Raw genomic sequence first — 25,904 nt, 5'->3', positions numbered from 1 at the left:
CTATGCCACCAGGAATACCCAAATCCAGAAGGGCTTTTGTCCACAGCCAGGCTGTGGACATTTGCATTAGCCCCCAGCCAGGTTGAAGCCTCTCCTTGCAGAAGCCACCCATCTTCCCATCTCTTGTGGCTATGAGGCATTTCTACTTTTTCTCAATGGAGTGCTGTAAGGTTATGCTCTCCACAGGTTGCATCTCTGTATTCCAAAGGAAAAAAACCCCAAATCGCACCCAACTTCAGGGAGACCCCTTGGTTTCTTGGCCAGTTGCCAGCACAGCCCTCAATGGAGTAAATCTGGGCACTCATGGAAAACCAGCCTGGGCTGGATAATGGGCAAGGTGAGCAGTTTCCTGTTCCCAGCCAAACACAGGCACATATGTTGCCCATTCATGACAGCCGTGCCTTGACAGGGAGCTCCTATTTGACTATGGGTCCTGTGACTGAGGCTGTGAGGTACTGCCAAATTCCCATGTTACAGCTATTGCTTTTGGCACCTGCCCAGAAGGTTTACCTTCTTGGGGGCCCTCCTGTTGTTTTTTTTTGGGGGGGGGTTGCATGGAGCTTTGTCAAAACTGTTGCTCTTGTTTACACAGTAAACGGAAGCTGGCGTGATCCTACCTGCCCTGGTATTCATTCACTAGCCTTGCAAAAATGCTTCTCAGTACTGCTGCATGGTCTGTTCTCGGTATTGATTTGCCCTGCCTCAAAGTGGGAACTACCTATTTGTGGGTCATGCCTAGAAACCCTGCATGCTTTTCCCGTCTCTCTCTTGAAGTGCTTCGTTATACTTGCAAAGCAGAAAGTCACACAGTCTCCTGCCATCCCACCCTAGAGACTATTGTTAGTGTTCAAGGAACAGGCATGTCAAAGGTGTCCCTTGAGCGTTAAATGATGCTGGCTAGAAGGTCTTCTGCTCGAGGCCAGACAGATTTGCCACATTTGGGATCGGGAAGGAATTTTGCTCCATGGTTAGATCAGCTTGGACTGAGGGCTAGGTGTGTGGTTTGCCTTTCTCTGTTGTGGGGATGTGGCCCTCTGATGTCTTAGTATTTCCTATTTTTGCAGTGGCAGTTCTGGGCTGTCTCGGGCTCTGCTCTGTATCCTCTTGACACCCTAGTATTAGTATAGGGACCTACCTAAATTGCAGTGGAAATTTGGTGCTATTAAATCCACTCTTCACCACATTCTCCCCCCCCCCCCCCCCGGCAGAGAGGCAAACATTGCAGCATTAATCGTCTCTTGGGCGGGGTGGGGGGTGTAAAAAGAGCAAGATTAAAGGTGTTACTGCACCATTGATTTCTGATATGATTTAGGCAGGTCCCTACCTATAACCTGCACTTCTGTTCTAGTTTTCTCTTGGTTCCCCGCCCCCCCACAGTAATTGTTATATGTTTAGTGATCTCCCTCTGGCCACTGGGTAGGGGGGTTGTAATTCCTTGTGTCTGAGGCTTATGATCAGTATATAACAAACTGGCTGTCATCAAAGACCCCAAATAGTATGTAGTTAGAAGTAAGAGTCCATACCGCTTAGCAGCAACTTATGTAGAATTTGAGATATCCCTGCTCTATTACGCTAAAATAACACTGAGTGCTCTTTATTAGCAGGTTTTGAAGTGTTTCACAAAGGAGAACAGTATTGGTCTTATCTTGTAGATGGGTAAGCAGAAGCACAGTAACTTGCTGATTTGCCCAAGGTGACCCTGTAGGTTGGTGGAAGAGTGAGAAATGAAACATGTGTCCCCTGTGCTGGTGCAGTGCTTTAGTCACTAAGCCATTCTCTTCAAGTCTCGGTGACTTAATGGGATTATAGGAGATGTCCCCAGCAGGGACGCCTTTGCTCAAGTTATGCCTACAGTGCTTTCCTTCCCTCAGTAAATATGCACTGTTGTCCTGGCTTTGTTTTTCTTCTGCATGCAGTCCCAAGTATCTATGGTTCTGCTGTTGCCTGTCTCCACCTTTGTAACGACCCTCCTAAGTTTGTGCTACCTTTCTGCTATGCCTGTAACACCTTCCCAGTTAATATGCACAAAGGCCCATCCTTTTAAATCTCTGCAAACCCAAGTTGAGGAAATACCTGTAATCCCCAAGGTCTCTGTACTATTTTGTAGTATTGTTCCAGTTTGTACCATCAGACTGAGAGCCCTGTGGAGCAAGGATGTTGTATTTTTTTTTTCAGCAGGCTTTATATGGGGTTTAGCCTTGCATGCTTTACACCTACTCAGCTACTTAGTTTTGTGAAATGTCAGAGAAGTCTTTCTGCATGTTACAGTTAAAACGATTAGCTCCGCTGAGTGACGTGCTAATTTTTTCCTTCTTTTCAGGGGAGGTTAAATGTTTATTAGAAGCAGCTTGAAAATTGCTGTGAGAAGAAAATAATTGGAGGGTTTAATAAAAGCAGTCTCCCTTCTCTCACGAAAACCGAGTGAATGGAATGCCAGTGGAAGTGGGGACTACGGCCCTGGCTAGAGACAGGAATAGACCTGGACAGGAAATGTTAAGAGTCCTCCTTTGTGCCAAGCACAGTGCTCTGGCATAGCATCTTGCATCTGAGCTGTAGCCCCTCTACCCAGTTTGTAATGTGCACAAGCGAGGCTGCAGAGATTTCCCTTCCCCTACCCTCTGTTCTCCCTTTATCAAGTTCATCTATAACCCAGTTTGGAATGTGAATTTGGGTCCCTTGGATTGAAAGGGGTTAATGCCTACTGGGCCATCTTGCAGTACTCCAAGAGTTTACAGGACATGTGACTGTGGTTCCAATGCCTTGCCCTTTGTAGAGAAAGATACAGGAAGATGTTGCATGTGGACAGTGCCTTAAAAAACATATGGTAGGGAACTAACATGTTACTGTGACTTAAGATTCTCTTATGACTTCTGAAAGTTTGGAACAAAGCTTGACTGTTCAAGGTCCAAATCAGCCTTTGTGTATCAAAGGGACATAATGACTTAATTTCTATTCAGTTTTCAGTATTTTAACACTTGTAAAGTGGTCACACACAGTTGCTGGTCATGAAAACCAAGCTTAATTCAGATGTGGTAGGTCTGATAGTTCAGTGTCTTGCACCTTGTATAGTTGTAGGTAAAATGCTACTGTTCTGACTTGGTGGCATTTCAGACCTATTCTTTATCATGGTTAGTGACAACTATAGAGGATGAAGCCTGGTGAAGCTCTGAGAAAGGAGTTGCAATTGCTCCGGGATAGTTAATGATGTTGTCATTAACAACAATTTATGCCATGTCCTTCAGGCGTTCAGATAACAGACTATATCCTATGCAGGACCAAATAAAAGAGGCTAATACAACTGTTGCAAAGAGCTTCCAGTCTAAGTAAAAAGCAAGTATGGTGAATGTAGACAGACCTTAGAGGTAAAAGAGGCAAGGGCTACCTTAATGAGGATGTCTGCTTTACTTCCATCTTTCTCCCCACAGGTTGATGCTGAGGATTAAGGCACCTCCTTGTCTCTCCTTGGAATGTCTCACTGCTGAAGGTCCCTGACTGCCTGGTGTGTCAGACCTACCGATGATTGGGCAGCACGGAGTCTCCAGGAAAGCACTTTTAATAAGGACTTCCTTTGAGGCACCCCTCTTCATCCTCTGAGTAACGAGATCTATGTCCCTCCCTCTGGGTGAGGGCCAGGCCTTCGGTGGCATGGATACTGAATCGACATACTCGGGCTATTCCCACTACTCAGGTCACTCTAAAAAAGCCCACAGACAAGGGTATGGAAATTGTTATTAGTCATAATTGATGCTGTTGGCTGGCAAGTGTCACGGGGAGGGAATACCTTTTCTGTAAATCATGCTGAAGTCCCCGTGAAAAAAATGTGCTGTGGCTTGCAGTCTCCATAGTGATGGACCATCTCCTTGAGGAACAGCAAAGGGGAACACTGGAAATAATTATGCCCCTTGCTTAGCTTTTGTCAACCATGTCTGAAGCCTTGTAGGAGTGTAGAAGATGGTCATGGAAGAGGATTGGCATTCTCATTTAGTGAGTGAGAGAGCTGGGGAGAGTCTCCAGATGGTATAGTCAGGCTTCAAGCTGATACTCATCTGCTGTACCTTCCCATCTCTTCCACTCCTTTTCATCTCTGTCAGCTGGGAGCAAAGTTTCTCATTTTCCCCCTCCATTCAGCTGTCACTTATTAACTTCTGAATACAATGCATGTAATTGCTGTCTGCCCACCACAAGTCGCTTATCAGATTTAGTTGGAGGAAAGAACAGGTTTTTAGAGCTCAGTAGCAAAGCCCCTTTTCCTGGGAATGCTGGAGCTGTTCAGCAGCGTTATAAAGAGAAAATATTTTGTTCTAGACTGGGGTGCTCAGTCTCAGGCCTGTGGGCCAGATCTGCCCTGTGGTGCCTTGTCATCAGGCTTGTGGAGCTGAAAGTTTGGCAGCGGGGGAATGATGGCCCTGCTCCCTTGTTGCCAAACCTCTGGACCCATGGGAAGCCCTAGGCTCTGCACTCTGGATCTGGCACCTGATCCCAGCACACAGGGCTAGGTGGGGGGCAGTGCCAGGCCCCAGGGTCCAATCCTGGCATGCAGGGGGTGGCAGTGGCTGGCACTGGGCCCCCATCGCCCAATCCCAAAGCAAGGGGACAGAAAGGGCCAGTGCTGGGCCCACAGGGGGCCAGTACCTGTAGGGACCAGTCCTGGTGTGCAAATAGGCCTCGCACCAGTCATCTGGCCTGCAGAACCAAAAAGTTGAGCACCCCTGTCCTAGACACTTTAGCCACCCAGGTGGTGGCTAACTGCACAAAGCATGTAATGTCACATGGTAAATGTGACCTAAATTACAAAAGGGGAAAAAAACCCAACCCCAGTTGCAAAGATTTGAGGTTGGCTGAGCTAACTTTTGAATTTCAACAGTTTTTTCATTTTGCTTGCTGGAAGGGGAGAAAAAAATCCAGTTCTGTAAAATGGAGGCTCTTCTTTCTCCTCAGTCCTATTTTTGAGCAGAAGGCCAAATTTTCATCACCCCTCTCCACTTCTCCTCCCCCCCAAAATTGGCCTGTTTTTGAAAGCTTGGAATACAGCATAAAGCTGTCTTGAAGTTCCACTCCAAAAGCCTTTGTGTATCTCTGTTGAATCTTATTTGTTATTTAAGATGACAAGCTTTCCCCTTCCTTCTGCTGCCCTCCGTGAAAGTCTCACCCCATTTAACTTTAATAGGCTTCAGTTAAACTGAAATGAGTGGGGTTGGACACACAACTAAAAAGCTGAGATCAGTGTGTGATGCAGAACTGGGGAGTGTGCTGATCCTTTCTGTGAATATACACATGACCACTTAGCTGTTGAGACTGAGAGCAGGAGGAAAATAAAACTAGTCGGAACAGTGCTCTCATGCTTGCCACAGGAGTGGTGGAAATTTAGTGGATCTTGAGGCATATTTTTTTTTTTTTCTTAAGAAGAAAAAGTTGTACAGGGTCTGTGTAAAATTGAACAAGCCCCGTAAAGGATATCTTAGTCCCTTTGATAATACTTGCAGTTCTAGTGTAGGTCGGTGGGGGCATTTTAACCTGGAGTTGGGATGTAGACAGTAGTCAACAGGAGCTTCAGACTTCCAGATCAGTAGCTGTTTTCCTCAGCTTAGGATGTTGTGGAAAGCTCTGCTTTGCAGGAACCAAACTGCCTGGCATTACTGGTCTGCTTTAACTCAACTTCTACCTATGAGATGCTTGATTTTAAGGTTAGGAAACTGAGGCTGTGTAATGCTGAATAGCATTACTGGCTCTACAAGCCTCCAGGCCTCTCCCTCCAGTGTGGCTGCCCCACTGCACATGCAACTTTTTGCTGCTCTCTTCCCCCCCGCCCCCAACTTTCTTTCCTGAAATGATTTCTGGTGTGCAAGAAGGGGTGAAGATTCCCATTCCCTGCAGCCAGCACTGGAAAGAGGTTTGGGCCCCTGAAGCAAAATTCTGGTGGTGTTTAATTGTCCAGATCTGATACTGAAAACCCTGCCCAGCTGGTGCCTAAATTCTATATTCTTGTTCTTTTTTTTTCTTTAAAATTCTGTGCGTTCTTTAAAATTCAGTCCAGCAGTGCTGAGCAGCCTGGCACCTCAGTCGCACCTGAGTTTGTCAGAGACCCAGTAACATGATCCTCTGCCCATCCCCAATGAGAGAGAGAGATCCTATGGATATGGGGACTGGGTCCCACCCAAAATGTGGTTGTGGAAGCCACTGTCTCTTAATGGTGGGCACCCCGTTCATAGCTTAGTGTTTAAATTATTCACCCTGGTTCAGTTCCTTCCTGTGTCCAACAGACCTCAAATTACATTTTCTTCTATTCTAGAGGATGCCCAACCTGTCAAATCATAGGCTATTCTGTGGTGGGACATTTTCCATCCTAACTTTTAAAGCAGTGCCAAGTTTGCATAAAAGATTTATGGGGCTAGAGAGGGTGGGAGCGTGTGTGGCTCTAGTCCTGCAACCAGAGTCCAGGGTCACAGCTCCTTCTCCAAGGTGTTCATGCATTTATGTCTAATGACTCTAATGTAAAAGAGACAGTCCTTGTAGCAAGGGTGGAGACCCACGTCTATCATAGCTCAGGTGAATGCTCTAGACACCACACCAGTCGGGGTCCCTCCTACCTGATTGTTTCATGAAGAGCAGCGCAACTTCAGAAGGACAGATGAGTGTCCTTACCCCTGAATAATCTGTTTTAGGGCCCTGGCTTGGGGGCGTGTTGAAATCCATCTAGGAAATCATTTCTGCATTTCATATCACCTAGACAAGTGATTTGACCAGTAATGGGTTACAGGAAGGGGGTATACCACCATTCCCTTATGGTCTTCTTTTGGAAGAAGAGTGATTCCCTTGAAACATCTTGCTTCCTGAGCAAGAGAACTTCAGAAGCCCTTGGGGAAGTGAGGAGGCTGCTCTGAGTCCCACTGATGCAGATCCTTGGAGACTGTAGAGTGGGTCCTGGAATCAAGGTGTGAAAAGCTTGTAAAGAGGCTTGTGTTGGAAAAGCAAATGCAAACCCTTGCTGGTAACAAGTTCTCTTCCTCAAACTCCCTGTTTCTAGAAACTATCTGCAAATAAATTGACACTAGCATGTGACCCAGCCTTCTGCAAGTATTGTAAGTGGAGTTCTGTCCTGTGAGGTTAGAGTGGGTGTGTACGCTTCAAATAATGAAATGGGGTATAGAGGGCAGGTCTCCTGTGGAAGGCTCAGAAGAACACTCTTGAGAGGATGGGAAAAGATGAAGAGCTGCCTGCTGATATGCTTACTCAGTGTTTGCTTTGAGAATTAAACATTCCCGGGAGGAAGCCAGTAGCTGTCTGAGCCAGAGCCATTCAAAATCGCTTGAGCACAACATGCCTTGGCTGTGACAGCACCTGCTCCAGGGCTGAGTTGGTGATATTTCTCGGTGATGTAGCCCCCTGTAACCTTCTTCTCCTCTTGCCCTGCTGGAAAAGGAGCCGGGACAGGCACAAATCACCACGGAGTAAAGATGGCAGTCGATCAGAAAAATCGGTCACCATCCAGACACCCCCTGCAGAGCCACTGCTGGGGAATGAGGCCTCTCGGACAGAAGAGGGCCAGGTAAGGAACAGGAAGGGGCTGGGCACAGCAGATGGGTGGAGGGCAGACAATGCTCCAAGTCCTGGGGAACATGTGTTTATCTGTTTACTTGTGATCAGGATAGTTTGTTTTATGGGTGCCCTCTTCAGCATTGCAGATGCTGTTGTAATTGTGCAGGGACAGCTTCAAACTGCTTTGCAAAATTCCCTATGCATAGGGACACATCACTAGCTGAAGTTGCTGTTTTTCAGAGCCTAGTGAGGTGATTCAGGATCAGGAGTGGAGAGCAATGCTCTCTTAGTTAAATGGCCGCAGGCTTGTACAAGGGCAGTACATAATGAAGTGACCTGGAACTGGCCTCATACAACAGGGCTTACACCTTTACTATTCTATTCTTTGTCCATCACAAGCATTCCAGTGCTGGTCAGGAACTTGGGTTTGTCTTACTTGCAGCAGCACGGTGCCCTGTCCAGCCACGCGAGGGGTCCTTTTACTCAGTTGACTCTGAGCCATGCCAAGCTGTTCCAGAGCAGCTGGTTCCTCTGCCTAATCCAGGATTACTGTCCAGGTCACCTTCACCCTCATTTTGCCTCTGTCTCTCAGGAGAGATGCTATTTTTTAAGAAGGCTTCTTTCCAGGAGTAAAGAAAGAAAATGTTGGAGAGACCAGGGCTTGGGAAGGCAGGTAAGAAAGAATGGGGAGCCAGTCTAGTCTAGGCAATAGGGAGAAGAAAAAAAAAAATTTAATTTACATGGCAGGGCCAATGACCTTTGGTCAGAAAAGGAACAAGATGTTGTTTTCAGACTGCTTCTGGTTTTGAATTGGTGCCCCTTCCACATCTGGAGTTTTGAGGTTTCCTCAGACATGAGAGGTGATCTTTAAGGAGCAGCTGATGTACCAAGACTGTTCGGAAACCATTGTGGTTTTGGTGTGGCATACATTTCATGCTTCATGGTGGGTTTTGTGTCCATGTCTATATGTAAGAGATGGTTTCTGTGCACAGAAGCGGTTGAGTCTCCACTGGGCATGTGCTAGCAGTTGTAACTGCACTCGGGCAACTGCAAAGGGTGCTCAATAGAGGCATCCATAAATGTTGTCTCACTCCAAATAGTGGCTTTCATAATCTACAAGCTCGTCAGTTGGAAGCAGGGGCCAGTATAATTTCAAGTGGGTCAAAAATGGGCTAGGAGCTCTCGCACAGTTGCTTACCTACAAATCCAGAAGTGAAGGGGACAGGGTAGATAAACTTTTACATGAGCAAAGCTGTCTCTGAGCATGAAGAACTTTTGACAGTGATGTCTTGGAGTCATTCCAGCAGTGCTTTAGTCCAGAGACCAAGCCCAGGAGCTGTGTGCGACTGCCTGAACGGCTGATAATGTGATTTGGTTATTTTCCCCCTCGTCTTGGAAGCACTCTTAAAGTTGGGAAGTAGGGCTTGACTTGAGCCTCCATTTTACAATGATCCTCGGTGGCAGAGGAGAAGTGACATGTTTCCCAATCTACAAAATGAGGATAACTATGTAGAGCCACCCCCATAGTACAGAAGAAACAATAAGTCTCCAAATTCACTGGTGTGTAAAATGTTTGGCTCAAATGGAAGGTACTAGCAGAGGAGAGTTCTGTAGCGTTACCTTTCACTGTAGAGCAGCTCCAATGTAACTACCTGTTTCAGGGCCTCTATCATGCTGAAAAGTGATAAAAACCACAGAAACTAATGCAAGATGCTGACTGTTTGTGGTTGGTGTGTGTGTCCTGTCTCCCTTTTTCAAAACTCCCTGCCTGAAGCTGTGGAGATATTAGCATCTCATGGTGCATCAGCAGTTAAATTCCTGGAGCTATTTTGAGCTATTGGGCTGTCTCGGTCCAGTCGTTTTCCAAGGATTCGTGTTAATCTCTTTGTTTTTCATAACCCTTCCTCTCCAAAGGAGAGAAAATTAATAGTGCTTAGGACTCACTGGATTGATGGCCCCAGTGAGACTATGGACTCGTGGTTAGAGAACAAGAATGGCATCCCTGTATGACCTCAGAAGATGGCATACCTTTAAGTTTTTTTTGTTTGTTTTTTTGTTTGTTTGTTTGTTTTTAAACTAAGCAGTTCCTTTAAAAATAAATAAGTCTCTTGTCAGCATAGTCAGCAGGAGAAGCCAAAAAGGATGTCTGCATGTATCTTTCTCCCTCCTTATCAGTCACTGACATGCTTTCCAAAAATGCATCCCTCTGCAAAAGAAAATCAGTTGGACACTAATGACCTCTCCAGCTATAAAGGCTTGAGATGCTGCTGAGGAGAATGGAGTAAGCCGGTGACGTGCACTCTCTAGAAGCTCTTTAATGCTGGTTGAAAAGGTGCTAGGGTAAATTAAGAGCCCTCAGAAGTGTGAATCACTCGTTGAACAGCAGCTCCAAGTCAGATCTGTACATGTCAGCTTAACTCTACCTTCACCTAATGTGGGTGTGTCCAAGCAAGATGCATATGGGGGTTGGGGGTAGGAATAACAGCTTGCAGAAATTATCTGAAGTTGGAATTCTTTTATGGCCAGGTTTCAGAAACCTTTTTGTATGCTTAAATTGGACTGTCTGTCAACATGCTGCAGAAGATGTGGCTTCAGTCTGAGCAGCTCCTGATAGAAAGCCTTCTATACTGTGATACCAGAATTCACTAGCACGGTTGGGTTCCACAAATTAAGCCTAACATGCTTAATTATCTGTCTTTTAAATATTTCAGGGTGTGCTCAGTTGCTAGTTACAGTGAAAATGTTCCCAACCTTTCTGGCTGTAAGTACATGTTGCATTTGTCCTGGGATCCTACAGACATAAATTCCACTGTTACTCTGAAGTATGTGGGATGAAATGTGGTGCTTCTCCCCCCCATAGCATAGATGTGTGAATCTGTAAGGTTATTGTGCTTTTTTTTTTTTAAATTTTATTTCTTCTCTCCGGGACAAGCCAGGCAGGCTGTGGTTCCTTTGGTGAAGGAGAAGCAATGCAACTTGAAAGGGCAACACATGTAAATGATTGTGCGATGCCTGTTCTTGTCCTGGGGTTTGACCCAGATCAATCAGAGCTGCTCCAAATGTGTATTTATAGTAGTGGGGACTAGCCTTTTTTGGCTGTATTCCTTATCCCTGAATGCCCTTCTGATGCCTGTCTGATCTGCTCTGCTTTCTGCTCCCTACCTTATCCGCTACTGTTTCTGGTCTATCCCTGACCTGCCCCATGTCACTACCTGTGCCACGTCTGGCATGTGTGCTGTGGATTGGTCATCTTTAATTTACAGCCTTTCTCTAATGGAAATATAGTGGAACCTTCCAAATGTGAATCAATTTGTCACAACTCTATGGTAGCTGTAGATTTCACTAGAGCAGTTGGGATTAACTTGCAGCAAGCTAATGAGATGAGTTTCTGTTGTGGGTGGATTCTGCTGTGAGCTTACAGGAATGCTGGTGGGCTGGAATGGTACTAGCTTTTCACACTTAATAAAGAAATCTGTACCCAAGAGATTTCCCTAGATCTGACTTCAAGGTCTCATTAACATGGCTTGCACTCCCACTCTACTTGTATGGCAGGATCTGCTATGCCCTCTGTGAATGTGTGCACATGTAAACACCTAGGACTTTTCTTCTCCCTGCTAGAACCGGCTGAATATTTAAGAATCTTTGGAAGAACTAGAGTGTTGTACAGCAAACAGCCTTGGAAGGTTGAGCTCCCTGTCCTGTGCCTGGCAGATCATAGTTCTAGACAATGTAAAGATTTTTGGATTTGATTGCTGTGTTTGCCCCACTGCCACTGGCTGTTAGGGTTGATAATTCAGCCTAGGTAACTTGAATCCAGGCCTCCTGTTGAGCTAAGTTGGGATGAACTTCCAGTTCTGTTGGGCAGCCCTGTAGCTCTTCAGCAGATAAAGGCAGAGTGCCAGCACTCCACGACTGGTTATTTTGTCTTCCCTTCAGGATGACAACTGGGGTGAGACCACCACAGCTATCACGGGTACCTCGGAGCACAGCATTTCTCAGGAGGACATCGCCAGGATCAGCAAGGATCTGGAGGACAGCGTTGGTTTGGACTGCAAACGCTACCTTGGATTAACTGTGGCAGCTGTACTCGGACTCCTTGTCTTCCTCACCCCTGTGGCCTTCATCCTGTTACCCCAGATCCTGTGGCGGGACAATCTGGAGCCTTGTGGCACTGTCTGTGAGGGATTGTTCATCTCTGTGGCTTTTAAACTCCTTATTCTCCTGATTGGGACCTGGGCCCTGTTCTTCCGCCAGCCAAAGGCGGATATACCACGGGTGTTTGTGTTCCGGGCTCTCCTGCTGGTCCTTATCTTCCTGTTTGTGTTTTCCTACTGGCTCTTCTATGGTGTCCGCATCTTGGACTCCAAGGACACCAATTACCAGGGCATAGTGCAGTATGCGGTGTCCTTGGTGGATGCACTCCTCTTCATTCACTACCTAGCCATCGTGCTGCTGGAGCTGAGGCAGCTGCAGCCCACCTTCACCATCAAAGTGGTTCGGTCAACAGATGGAGAGTCACGATATTACAGCTTGGGGCACTTGAGGTAGGTTTCAACTTCTTTAAATGAGGTAGGTCTAGAAATTTTCAGAAAGCATGACTTTCTGAGGGCTTGCTGGATTCTTGTTTCCTTCCCTGAGCATCCCAGAGTCATTTTAAAGATTGCTGACTGTAAGTCTTACAGCTGCTCTGTGAGGTAGGAGAGAGAGGTCTCCTCTTCACAGATGGGTATGGAAGCCAAGTGACTGATCTGAGGTAAGAGTCAGTAGCAGAACTGGAAACCGATTTCCTCAGACTCATGCCTATGTGTTTTAAAATCCAATCTATGCTTCCCCTTTCTTCTCTTTAAGAACTGATGCTGAGAGTGACTAGAATACCCCCAAATATCATTGTAGTCATTGGCAAGAGAAGGATGTCCTTTTTATTTTATGGGATCAGCAGCTGACTAGATGGGAACCCTTTTTGAACTCAACATGCAAGTCCCAGAGCCTGTAACCTGGGGCACGGAGGGCTGTTGAGAGTTGGCTCTCTGGAGAAAGCTGAAGGCATGCGCTCAGAAATACTTGCATGTCAACCACAGTCAGTCCCACATGTGAGCTCTAGCATAGGCGACTGGTGTGTCCCGAGTCTGGGGTGGGGCACTAGTTGGGCATGACTGGGGGATTGTTTGGGGGGGGTGCCCCTCCGTCTGCCCATTGTGGCAACCAGGGGGGTTCCCCCAGTGGCCAGTTGCTGGGGGGGGAGTCCCAGCAGCAGAGCCAGTTTCAGGAGGGGGGCATGAGCATTGTCCATACTCCCCTAGCAGCTGGAGTGCTCACTCCATGTCACCTGTGAGCTGTAGATGCATTTTCAGGAATGAGGCAGCATGGTTTGGCTTTGATTTGACTTTTGGGGCTGTGGCTTCATTTGTTGGTGCCTGGTACACTTGTTGTAAGGGTGCATAATGAACTGCTAGACCTGGGAGCTCTTGGGTTCCATTCAACACCCCACTTCTAGGCTTAGTGCGCCCCTCCAAGGTCCAGTAACATGGCTAGCACTCTTTGGAAAGAGGAAGCTGGTCTCTGGTTCCCTTGCCATATGCAACTGATAGTCTGGGATCTGTTGATGTCTCCCAAGCTTTGGAGCTGGTGGAGGAGGAAAGCCATGTGACTTCGTGTGAAAGGGAGGAGTTGTGAGCTGCATGGAACAGCTATTCTGTTTATCCTGTCCAGACCCTGGTGGCACACACTGATCTATTGCAGTTGGACTGATTTAGTGTTGGCTGATTTATATGGATATGCAATCAGTCTCTTGCAGCCCTTAGCTTAGCAGTAGAATTGCTTTGAAGTAGGCTTAGTGGTTAGAGCAAGAGCCTGAGACTTTGAGACTTTTGGACCTTGCTCCTGCCTGTGCCACTGACTGTCTAACTTTGGAGCGCAGTGAGAGTGACCAAGCTATACCTCTCCTCTGCAAAACAAGGAACCAGGGGCTTCAGGGGCTTGCTCTTTCTGACTCTTTCCAGGGGAGGAGGGGAGAGGTATGGGGTTTGTTTTGTTTGTAAAGCACCCAAAGGCCTTTCCCAGCAGAATGGGAGCACTGCCTGCCTGGGTGACCTTGCATCACAGAGTGCTGTGACTTTTTGTGGGGGTGGGAGGAGGGAATGGTTTTCATGTAGGAACAAGTGGCTAAAACCAGAACAGTTAGACAGAGAGGGTGTTAGCCTTGTTAACCTGAAATCAAGTAGAAGGCAGGGCTACATATAACACCTTATAGAGTAATTTGGAGATCAGCTTTTTGTAAGTACCAGCTCCTTTGTCAGAGCCACAATAGAGAGAAGTGCATGTTAGGCCCTGAAGGTGCAATGATGCAATTGCTGTCCTGATAGCAAGATCTGTAACTAAAGTTGGTTTAGGCTATCCATTTTATTTCTAGTAAAAAAAAAAAGTAGTTTTTTTACTAGAAATAGTTTAAAAAGTGGAAAACTCTGCTTCTGAGAGTTTGCTGGAAGGCTAAATATTGATTCATTGCAGGTTGGTTCCAGTGTGATATGGAGGCCTCACTCCTGCAAAGACTTTGCATCCTTAGCTTTTTAAGCAGGTGAATGATCCCATTGAAATAGTGCTTGTAGGTGAGAATCTGCCTCAACCTCTATAGGATTGGGGCTTCAAGATTTTAATGGGACTTTTGTCTCTTATTGTATCAAATGATCTGTCTCCACCCCACTTTTGCATGGTTCAGTGGCTCTCTGGGAAGAGCTACATTTCCCTTCCCGTTGCATATCAAAACCGGTAAAAACACTGGCCTGAATTTGGAGTTACAGTATAACCCAAGGGCAGACAATTATTTTGGGCAGAGGGCCGCTTACTGAGTTTTGGCAAGCCATCGAGGGCCGCATGACAGGCAGCCCAGGGCAGATTAATATTAACTTTCTAAATTTTGTAGGGGACCCGCAGGCTGGATAGAATGGCCTGGTGGGCCGCATCTGGCCCACCCCTGGTATAACCTCATCAAACCATGTGCCTGCCTTGTCTCCTCAACCCCGCCCCCACCCTTTTCTTCTCACTGTCAAGAAATGCATTCATATTGGTGGTATTCCCTTCAAGGTACATGCATTTATCATTTCAGTTTATCCAAAGATAAGTCCCTGAAGACTTGATTGCAAGGCTCAGACCTGGACCAGTAACTTGTGGTGGTATCTCTACTGTTAATGTGAAAAGACAAGGCTTTGCTGTATCTTTGCACCTTGGGGCTCCTGCCCAGCCACTGCTCCCCTTATCGCTCCAGCTGCAACAACAGCTGAAGTCTCCAGGCCTCCCCCTCCTTCCTCTCTCCAAGAGGGCAGTACAGGGAGTTCAGGGTGAGGTCAGGACTGTGTAGCACAGGGGTGGGCAAAATGCGGCCTGGAGGCCGGATGTGGCCCACCAGGCCATTTTTATCCAGCCCACGGGGCCCCCACAAAATTAAGAAAATTTAATATTTATCTGCCCCTGGCTGCTTGTCATGTGGCCCTTGATGACTTGCCAAAACTCAGTAAGTGGTCCTCGGTCCAAAATAATTGCCTGCCACTACACATGGTGGAGCAGTGGGAGAGACCCATATGGAGTCATTTGCAGCAGTGGGGAGGAGTTCCTGTGCAGGTACCTGCTGCAGTGGGCGGGGGGGTTGGTCCATGTGACATGCAGCCCGTGGCATGTGGGGCCCCCAGCTGTTTGCATCTCTCCGAATACAGGTGTGTCTTCTTACTGCTCAGTGGCTGACTTTTTTTTTAAATCCTGGACACCACAGCGTTCCAGAGTTCCCACTGTCACTTGGCAACTTGTTTGTTATGGAGTTTAAAGCATCTGGAACCACCAGCTGCAAAACTGGGTCCACACCTGAGCATATAGTAAGAGCACATAGTTTGCTCCCATTTTAGTGCTGTTCTTCAGCTGCAAGGGCAGTGTTCATAAGCACCTATTCCCAATTAAGGACTTGCCCTTGTAAATGCCAAGAGGGAAAGTGGGGAGCATCACCTGTTGGTAGTGCAGGAATGCTCCATCTTGTGCCAGACTCCACTGAGTGTGGCTCTTTGCACAGACAATCAGGCAGTGAACCTGGTATGTACCCTCTTCTTCTGCCCCCCCCAACCAAAAAAACAGAAACCCAACCAAATTATAATGTAAAAGAAAAGATTACAGCCAGTTAGAAATTTTTTGTAGGTACAGGAAAAGTTGGAAGGTCAGTCATTTCAAAACCTCCTACCGTACAGGTTTAGTTCATAGAGGCTTCATGGCCACACCTCCATAAGGCTTGGCTGAGTTGTATTGTGGAGGCAAAGGAAAGCCATTGCTGGGTTGGGAGCCAGTGTTGCCTAATGTGCAAAGCTCTGGGGACCTGGGTGCTGTTCCTAGATTGGCCCCTGCCTGCCAGATCATTTTGGACAAGGCAGTTTCCCCTCTGTGACTCAGTTTCCCCATTTCCAAATTAGAGAAAACAATGACTGCTCTGGCTTTGATCTGCAGATGAAAGTGTTAGAGAAGAGCTAAGTGTTGTTGTGGCTGCTTCAAAACAGAAAGGAGAGATCTCTAGGGCTGACTGTAGCAGAGAGAGTCCTCGCATCAGTAGTGGAAGGTCGGAGAGGCTGCCAGTGTGAGGAGAGCAAAAGAGCAGCAATAGAGAGATGTGAGTCTTGTGACTGGTGGTGTGGACGAGCCTGTGTAGGGCTTTTGGAATGAGCAGCATAACCGTGAACTGAAACTAGCCTGAACAAGAGCTGGACAGTGCTAAGTTGCTTTCATCCCCAGCCAGTGACCTGCCAGAAAGCTGGATGAATTGTTAAGGATGTGACCAAGGTGGAGATTCCCATTTAGCAGATTCAGCTGCCCAAGTTAAGATACTCAGGCTAGGATTTTTCTCCAACTAGGGAGGTGTGTTGGGATTTGCAGTGGCTGGTCTGAGATGGAGTTGGACTTCAGGATCACACAGCTAGTTTCTATCCCTACTTTATGTTGTAAGTTAGCAACACTTGCTGCAGGCTGGTGATGGCAGAAGGAGTTTGAGGGCCACTTCTGTTACAGTTGAGCAAAAATGTGTGTGAGGGGAGCTGATGAGAGATGAATAAATGGTCTGGGAACATGAGAGTGGGCGGGAAAGCAAATGGTAGGAGTGAATGCAGAAACAGAAGGAAACGGAGGTGGGGTGAGAGAGTAATAAATCCTTGTTTCACTAGGAAAGGGGGTGGATAGATTAGTTACCAGCTCCTCTGACCTATTTGTTGCATTGCACATCCAGGCATCCATTGCTCTCAGTTCAGTTCATGTGGAATCATGGGCTGACTTGGTTCATAGCTTGCTAGGGAGGAAGAAAACCCCTCTTGGTTTTTAATTTGGCTACCATATTTAGTCTCTTCCTCTGGAATGAATATCCTTTCCCCATCCTAAAGCATTACTAGTCTAGACAACTCGGGAAATGAATGGTTTCACATTTTGATTTGCACCTGATAATTATTGGTCTGTAAACCTTGATAGGATGCACAGGTGTCTGACACAAAATATGAAGTATTTCAGGTTAGAAAAGTCCATGAATGGGTCACTGAATTGTTTTCCACTCCTTTTTTTGGTAAGGAGGGGTGGGAGGGGCACAACGTGGTGTGCAGTTGGAGTGGGGCTGATGATTATGTTTATTTACCCAAAGTTAGTTGTGCAGTGACAGGTCAGTCCTAGAGAGCACAGCAGTCTTTGCCACCTGTTGGGAAGTGATTTCACCTTTTGCAGCAAGTTGCTTCTGAAAGGAGTCTGCCAATGGACATGGAGCAGACGTTGCATATGTAGCAGGAGGTGTGCCATTCTCCTACAATAAACTGGGAGCGTGTAGGTTTTTGTGCCATTTCTCCCTGAAACGTGATGAACTTCCTCTTTCTCAACCAAGAACATCTCTTCTGTACGCAAATTACTCGTGTAGAATGAAAGCCTGTATGCTTCCCGGCTGCTTGACTCCTCTGGAGAAGTGGAACAGCAGCCACTTCCCATGCCTTCCCCAGGCCAGGGTAACATGGGTCTGGGGGAGGTGAGAGGGGATGTACACAGGCTGGAATGCCTGCACACTCCTGTCCATGACTTGATTGATTTCCCTCCAAAGTGCTGCAAATTTCTGACAGATTGGCAGCACAGAAATGAGTGCCTGTCCATACCCAGTATCTCCTCATCAAACCAAGATCGGGATGAATCTGGCTGTGGCACTTGTAGTCTGTTACATGTATTTTGGGGCTGTCTGTAATTGAGAAATGCTTTAGTATTTGCGTAAGTAGCATTGTGGCTGCAGAAAATGCCTATCAGATCCTTACTCACTTTTTTTCTGCAAATGCAGGATATCATCTGCTGCTGAAAGGTCAGTTTAAGCATCTGATGCAGTTTTCCTCAATTGTCATTTGAAAGGGACTGCGCTCCTACCCCCCAACTCCAGAATGGCCAACCCATGCTTTCCCCATAAAGCTTCCTACAGAAGTCACTAATACTGGCAGATAACACACTATTGTGCATGTAATGACCAGAAACAGCAGATGCAGTTACCATATCTAATGGAAGGCCTGAGGTTAACCTTTTTACAGAAGAAGATACAATCTTTTTTTATCAAGAGTACATGGTAAACGTTCAATTTTTTTGTTCATAGATTGCAATGCAAAGTAGGACAAACGTGCACTGGCAGAGCTGTATATGGGGAAGCTTACACACCTTCTGATCTGACTTTTTGGCAGCACAATCGGTTCCTTTCACCAGGGCTGGAAGTTTCACAAGTGCCTAGCTTGCTGTTTGTTTAACTACTATCAGGGTTTTTCAGTGCTTAATGATCTAATTTGATAAGCTGCCTCTTGTATCCAGGCCCCTTCGCCAGCCTTAATGGTCATAGTTTGCCAGCATGTGTGGGGGAGGAGCTGGAAGTCTGTCTGGAAATCAGTAGGGGGGGAGGGTGGCGAGGGGCATAGGAAGCTATTTTCAAATCCAGTTCTGCCTAGTTGAACTTTTTCCATGGGTGCCCGTGCTTGCTGAAACCAGGCATCTCTCAAGACATCTCCAGTACCCAGGATGACGTGTTCGCAGTTGGCAAGAACACTTGGTGCATTTTAATTTAATTTGGCTTTCAGGCCTGTTTTTGTTTGTCTCATTGTCTCAAACATGCAACAGAACTGCCTGTCTCTGCATCCAGGCTCTCAAAACAACGTCCCCATGAACTGCAGGCTTTTTAGTGTCCCCACTTCCCTTCTCATCCACCGCCTTCTCTTACCCCCACGTTCTCCAGCACAGGTTTTACTACTTTGAGTCAGAACAGCTGCCCATTAAGTTTGTTGTGCCTCTCGCTGGAGGTTAGGGGCTGCCACTATCAAGCTGGAAAGCCCTTAAAGCATCTAGGCAATAGGTTATTCCTCTGTATGTGTTGTTTCCTTCCAGCCCCCAGGCAGTGATAAATCTTTGCCATGCAGCCGATAGTTTGCTTTACCTTTTTTAAGCTTTATCTGTAACTACCTGTTTCTGTTATTAACTGTGAGTCTGTTCAGTTTAGTATTTGAGTTGCAGACTTCCTGAGGCAGCAAGCCTTGCAGGCTGAGAACATGTTGTTAAATGGAATTTTTTTTAAGGATTTTTTTTTTTTTTTTTTTTTTGTTATGCCACAGATCAAATTAGCCAAATCTGCCAGATCCGTTCCAAATCTTTTCATTTAAGTCCTTTAAGAACCTAACGTGGCCCTACTACTAGCAAGTATCATCCACCACAACTTTTCAACCTGGGACTTCAGATGTTTCCAAATCTTTTGCTAGGCATCCTATGTGCAGGCCCAAGGTTGGAGGCTTGGGGTTCAGTTCGGGTGCCCCTGAGTTTCCCTTGCTTTCAGCTGTATAGCCATAGAAGCAAGCTGGGGAGGAATCTCCCACTTCCATAAAGTTGGTGTGTAGCTGAGATCTTCCCACTGGAAGCAGACAAGTGAGAAGCTCACTATGAAGCTCTTGTAGGTAGTCCTGTCCGCACGCAGACGAGGGTTTACCCAGCACCACACAGGCCATTTTAATTGCATTACTTTGGTCATAGTATTTCCCCTGCCAGGTAAATGCAGACTGTTCTGCAGTTGCACTGAGGACCCTGAGTGAATTTAGGTGCCCTTTTCACTTCCACAGAGCATTCCCAGGGGCCTTGGAGCCTTGCCTTGGTAGGGCTGGGAGTAATCTGTGTTAAGCCAACACACCCATTTGCACACAATACAATTCTTATCAGCCCTGTTCTCTCCCCCCACCTCTACTCAGTGCACCACAGCGGGTCTGGGAACTTCCCAGGAAGCATTCATTGCCCTTTCATGGAGAATTCAGGCCGGGCAGGATGGTACTTTTAAAGGCTAACTAGTTCAGAAAGGCATAAGCTTTTGTGATCTACAGCTTACTTCAGATGCAGTGATATCAAGTGTTCAGGCACAGGGAGCAGGATGGAAATCCTAACCCCAACAACAAAACCTTAAATGCCATTCTTTGTTTTACCTTAAAACCTTGCATGTCTCTCACCACACGCCTTTGTGACAAAAGATGGCTTGTATTACCAAGCTCCCATTACATACAGTTGCCAATAAATGTGTCATTAGAGAGAGGCAAGGATTTCTTGGGGTGATATCTTTATCGGGCCATTGGGACATGGTTAGACAAGCTTTCAAATGTCTCATTAAATGTTTGAAAGTTTGTCTAACTCTGCTCCAACTATGCATTTGGTCCAATAAAGATATCACCCCAAGAAATCCTTGCTTCTCACAATTCCTGGATCATCACGGCTGTAACATAATTCTAGCACTGTCATTTGAGAGAGGCCAGGTTCTTTGAGTAGATGTGATATCTTTTATTAGACCAACTGAGTAGTTGGAAAAAAGTTCTTTGCAAGCTTTCTGGTGCAATCGCCCTTCTTCAGGGATAGGATGTCTCTGCTGTTCTGAGGCTGCAAGGCATGAGAGAAGCTAAAAGTGTGACAGGATGTCAGCAATAATGTAAATAGGTGGAGATAAGCAAGACAAAAGGTAGAGCGGAGAAGGAAGGAGGGGGGGGAGCCAAAGGTGAGTAAGGGAGACTCTACAGCAGTAGTAGTAGTGATTCAGGGTAGAGCATTTGAGAGAAGGATTTCTGACTTTTAGTAGTAAGAGGCCTGGATGTTCCCTTTGTCTTGTAAATCTAATGTAGCCTGCCCCAATTTGGCCTTTTGTGCTGGTAATAGGTGCCAGGGTCATGACCTGGATATTAAGGTCCTTCCAGCAAAAGAACAGGCCTAGCATAGAATGACTGCAAGCCTCCCGTACATACCACCTGACTCGCCTTGCCAAGGCCCAGGAAAGAGGCTACAGTAATGCCAACTTTCATTTAAAAAAAAAAAAAAAAAAAAAATCACGAGACTCTCAATTTCCAACTCAAATTAACTCTGATTCATGATCTCCCAATAGAGAGAGCAAATCTTGGGATTTTTTTTTCCTCTGGCATATTTTTGAGAGCACCAAGCTGGTAAGTCTGAAGGGGAAGGGGCTGGGCAGGGGAGGGAGAGAAGGAGCAGGGGAGGAGGCAGATGGAGGTCCTCATGGTGAGGGAGGGAGTGGGGCAGGGGCTGGGGTGAATGGGCCCCTGGGAATGGGGTGGATCATGTGACAGCCATGGGCAGCTTGTCCAGAGGTGCAAAAAAAGAGGGGGTGGGGGGGGACTTGGCTCTCTGCCACTCTGTATACCCCCAGGGGAGGCATGGGGGCATGTTTCCTCCTAGATTTGTGTGCAGGACAGAGGCAGGCTGCCTGCTGCAGGCTGGGGCTTTGCATCGTGCTGCCTTTGCCCCGGCAACCATGCAAAGCTGCCAGGCAGGGAACGTGGCATGACCAGTGCACGGCTCCCAGGACAAAGGCAGCAGGGCGCAGAGACCCAGTCTGCAGTGGGCAGCCTGCTTCTGTCCCTTGCCCAGATCTGGGGGTCACATTCCTCTCCCCCCCCCCCCGTTTTCCCCCAGGGGTGCATGCAGTGGCAGGGAGCTGCGGCTCCTCGCTCCCAAGCCACAGTATCCAGCATACTGCCAGGGTGTGTGGGGACCCCCACTCCCTGGGCTTCTCTCTCTCTCTCTCTCTCTCTCTCCCCAAAAATAGCATCTCATGATTTACATTCCAAATCTCTTGTTTTTTGTTTTTAAGAGTTTGTCTCATGATTTTTGACACAGTGGGGATGGCAATACTGGAGACTAGCTCTTCAGTCTCAGCAGTGAGGCTGCCTGCCAGCATATGCTGCAGGAGGCTGCTCACTACACCTATGCTGTGCACGCCAACACTTTGCATTAGGCCACCAAGCAGTCTAACACTGGGTTGTTGTCGGTCTCCAGGGCTAAGTCTGAACTGTGAAAGGCTGCTTCCTCCGTCCTAGTTATGACCTAGCTAGTCTTCTTCACGTTTAGATAATGATCATGCAGCACAGCTGCTGTTCTGTGAGGCAGCACCCCTGCCCTCCCCTCAGAGCCAGACACAGAAATGAATGTAGCAAAGCTCCTTGGAAATCGTTGCACTTGTGCTGGCAATCCCTACCCCAGGCCCTTTTGTTCCTGGAGATCAAGTACAGTAAGAGCATTTCACTAATTCTTCGTATGAGTCTTCCGTGCAGGGTATGGGACAGACTGCCTCAGAGCCAACTGCCTATACAGGGAGCCACTGGGCTGCTTATTGCAGACAGGAACGCTTCTTTCAAATTACATTTATTCCCCACCCCCCAAACCTGCTTTGTTTGATCAGTTGCCTTTGGGAGCAGGTATTCCACCTAAACAGCAGGCTATTACATATTGCTTTACATCTAGACCTGGCTCCCAAATACTGGTGTGGCAACGAGGCTTGGAGGTCAAAAGAGAAGCTACCCTGGCCAGTGTTACCTCCCGGCCTCTTTCTCATTCCTTGCATGGCCTCAGTCACCTCATTTCACCTTCCCATGCCTTGGTTTCCTTGTGACGGGAGCCTTGCATGACAGGAACCTTGTCTGAAGAGTGCTGTCATTGAATAGGGATGCTCTAGTAAAATATGTGGCCCCAGGTCCTTGCAAGCTCCTGCCCTAGAGGGTCTGCCTTCCAGAGTATGGTGGGCAACACGCATCTCTGCAGCTTTGTATCCCTGATGAGATGGGCAGAGAGCTCTGTATATTGGGCACTAGCTTATATAATAGTCGCACTCTGCTCTTGCAGCCGAGACCAACAGCAAAGAGTAATCATTGTTCCCGGAAGTGATGGTTTGGCATTTTTTGAATACTTGTACTGAATAGTTTAAAAGTCTGCAAGTGTATTTGGTTGGTTAGTGTCAATTATTAATCCCCCTGGCCTTCAGCGCCTGTTACAATGCAACTCTGAAGGGCAGGCTGCTAAACATTATCTTCCAGAAACAGAGGTAGCAGAGGAAATGCCTTTGGTTAAGTCTGCTGGGATTCTGCTCCTCAGCCTGGTTTTGCAAAACCAACCCAAGAGCGGACAGTAGTACAAGCACCGGGGGCCTACCCTGTACTTATCGGTTTGTCATCTCATTTCCTCTGCTGTTATCCATGCCCTCAAAACTCAGCCCACATGCCACCTACTGTCAGATGCCCCTCCCCACACTCCTAGCCAGACCAGAAATTCACAGAAAAGGCCATCCTACTTGTGAACGTTGCAACATCCCATGTCTCTTACCGCTGCCTCCCCACTGAGCCTGCTGGGGTACTGAGATTGCCGCAAAATGATAAACCATATTCAAGTACAAACCTAGGCTTCACAGTGGCTTGTGCACTGTCTTTTATATGAACAAGTTTGTGCAACGTGCATCAGAGAAAACCATTAGCTAATCACAGAGCCCACCCTGAGGGGAGAATTGTAAGGGAGACTAGTCTCTCTTGCTGCCTGTTTACATCACCCTTCCTCACGTGTATAACCCTTTACCTGCATGGAGTGCAAAACTCCAGTTGGTTGGAGCAGGTAGGAGCATAAACTAACAGTGACTGGATTCACTCCAGCAGCTCTCTCATGCAGTGGCAAGCTAGTGCAACTCAAGGGTCATCCCACAGGTCCTCTTCAGTGTCCAGGACAGACGAGTTCTCCCCTGGACCCCTGGGAAAGGAATGATAAAGCAGTTCAGCTGACTGCAGTGCAAAGAACTGCAGGATATGGCCCTTCCCAGCACTCTTAGCACTCCTGACAAGTGAGCCCAGTACCAGTATTTCATAGCATGATTGCTTCATCTCATGCTGTGAGGCTACCTAGTGAGGAATAAATTAGAGTTGCCTCTGCAGTGAGGGCACACCCTGCATGGGGAGCTGAGAGTTTGGAGGCAGAGTGTGTGTATATGTGGTAGGGTTTCTGGCCTGCTAATGCAGAGCCTTGAAAAGTCCCTGGTTACTGTGTACACAGACCTGCACCAAAATGGCAAAGTAGGATTTGTAACACTCTGGCACATGTCTGTGGTTTCACTTATTGTGCAAGAAAGTGGTGAACGCTGTCAGACTTCTGTCTGCTGCTTTGCTCATCCTAGCACAGACTTGCATGGAAACAGGGTAGTTCCAGGAATCAGTATTAGCTGACTCTGCGAGCACAAAGTTAGCCTAGAAGGCACTTTAGGATAGGCTGCTCTTTTAGCTGCATATCCATCCCAGCACCTGCTCCTCAGCAGTGAGTCACTGCTTGTCATGTTTTGGGATGCCAAGAGAGACTTCTGTAGGATGAAACAATTGCACGGAAGGATGCTCAGATTCAGTGATAACGGCAAAATGTCTCGAGTCCCAAGACATGTCCCAGAGCTATTAGCCATGTGGCCTGCTGGAAGGAGAGCCCATTTCTGGATTAGCACTGACAAAGCTCCTTGGCAGCCTTTCCAGCAAGATAAGCGGTTGCTTTCATCACCCCAACAAACACAGCCTTTCTTGCATGCAAAATCTCTTGTGAATTTTAAAATCACTTCTAATTGCAGCTAAGAAGGCTTCCTCCTGGTTTACTTGAAGCTAAAACTCTCTTTGCCCTTCCTTAATGTTCTCAGTTCTTAATGTGTAGGCACAGGGGAAGAAATTGTTGGTAGCACATGTGGAGATACTTCAGGCAGCTAATTGCAGATGCATGATTCTTGAGTTAGACAGGAAGTATCTTTAAACTTGGCCCATGTACCTGTTGTGTTAAAATTGAGGTGGCTTACTGAGTAACAAGGAATATATTTTCCCCTCCGTCAAAGAAAAGAAAAGGGGGCATGTAGGAGAGGCTACAGTGCTTATGTAAGGGCTTCTTTGTTTTTTACTGTGTCTTTTTTTCCCGGTACCAAAATTCATTGGTGCTATGAAGCTAACAGAAGAGCAGCAGTGTAACTAGGGTGTGGGTGAGAGGAAGTGCCTTGGGGCACTGATGCATCCCCCTACCTCCATAGAATCCCAGAAGCATTATTACTCTGGGAATATCTGAACAGCTTCAGGCTGCTCTTGCTTTGCACAGTGCCAGGGAGGCAGAGCACGTGGGGCAGCAGCTCAGCTGGGACTGCTTGGTAGAAGTTCCAGGCTGGGTTGCCCCTCCTCAACTGCTCTCCTGTAGGTTTTGCCCCAGGCACCACCTCAACTTTTTATACCACTGCTGAGAGGGTTCATATGCTGGCATTGAATTTGGTGCCGAGGATGGGGATTCTACACCGGGCTCCCTAGGAGTTGTTGATGTTCACCTTATTTTCACCAAAAATACCCCAGAATTTTGTGCTCTTATCAACTATAGATCAGTAATATAGCTACATTCATGTATTTATATTGTAAATAGCAATTATATTGATTTGGAAGGACTTCTGTGAGGTGACTTTGCTGGACTTTTTGAAAGGCTCTTGGCTGGAGTCTTCTCAGGAGTCTTGGCTGCAGGTTTTTCTGGAGTCTTGTCTGCTTTCTTAAAGAAAGTGTCCAAGAAAGTTTGGACAGATGTTCTCCAAAGAGACAGGTGATGTAGTGAACTTGTTAGCTAGTGTGGCATCACATCGGATCAAGTGTTGTAAAGTCAAAACGGTGTCAATTTATAAACCTTGTAAGTGCAAAATGTTGTAACTCGAAACATTGTAAATCGAGGACTGTGTGTATAAAGAAAACTGACTGTATCGGAAATCGGCCTGATGTGACCGATAATTTGGCCAATAAATGCCTGTGCTGTGCACAGCTGCAGCACGGCACATAGGCAGCAAGCAGCATAGCTGGGCAGCTTGGAGAGCTGTGTGCAGCTGGTAAGTTTGTTGTGGTGGGAGGGTCGGAGGGAAGGAAAGGGACTGGGGGGCAGATCAAAGGCCCCCACAGTGAGGGAGGGAGTGGGAGTGGAGCTGGGGCAGGCTCTGCCCAGCTGAGGCAGGTTGCAGGCTTGTCTGGGGGAGTGAGGGGTAGCTCCTGCCGCTGCACGCACACTGGGAG

The 25,904-nt window shown here is 47.1% G+C and overlaps 1 protein-coding gene across 1 annotated transcript in view; it reads left to right on the top strand.

The window, feature by feature from the left end:
• VANGL1 (VANGL planar cell polarity protein 1) overlaps positions 1-25,904 on the top strand; it is a 60,730-nt gene that overhangs the window by 5,749 nt on the left and 29,077 nt on the right. Inside the window, exons 2-4 of the mRNA XM_019548744.1 lie at positions 3,426-3,716; positions 7,420-7,546; positions 11,473-12,080. Of these exons, the coding sequence (XP_019404289.1) occupies positions 3,607-3,716; positions 7,420-7,546; positions 11,473-12,080 (845 nt within the window). The 5' untranslated portion in view covers positions 3,426-3,606. The remainder of the gene's footprint in view (positions 1-3,425; positions 3,717-7,419; positions 7,547-11,472; positions 12,081-25,904) is intronic.

The sequence above is a fragment of the Crocodylus porosus genome, unplaced genomic scaffold, assembly GCF_001723895.1.
Source record: "Crocodylus porosus isolate Cpor-Errol unplaced genomic scaffold, CroPor_comp1, whole genome shotgun sequence".
Classification (NCBI taxonomy): Eukaryota; Metazoa; Chordata; order Crocodylia; family Crocodylidae; genus Crocodylus; species Crocodylus porosus.
The sequence above is the reverse complement of the archived record's forward strand: the minus strand, read 5'-3'. Positions and strand labels throughout refer to the sequence as shown.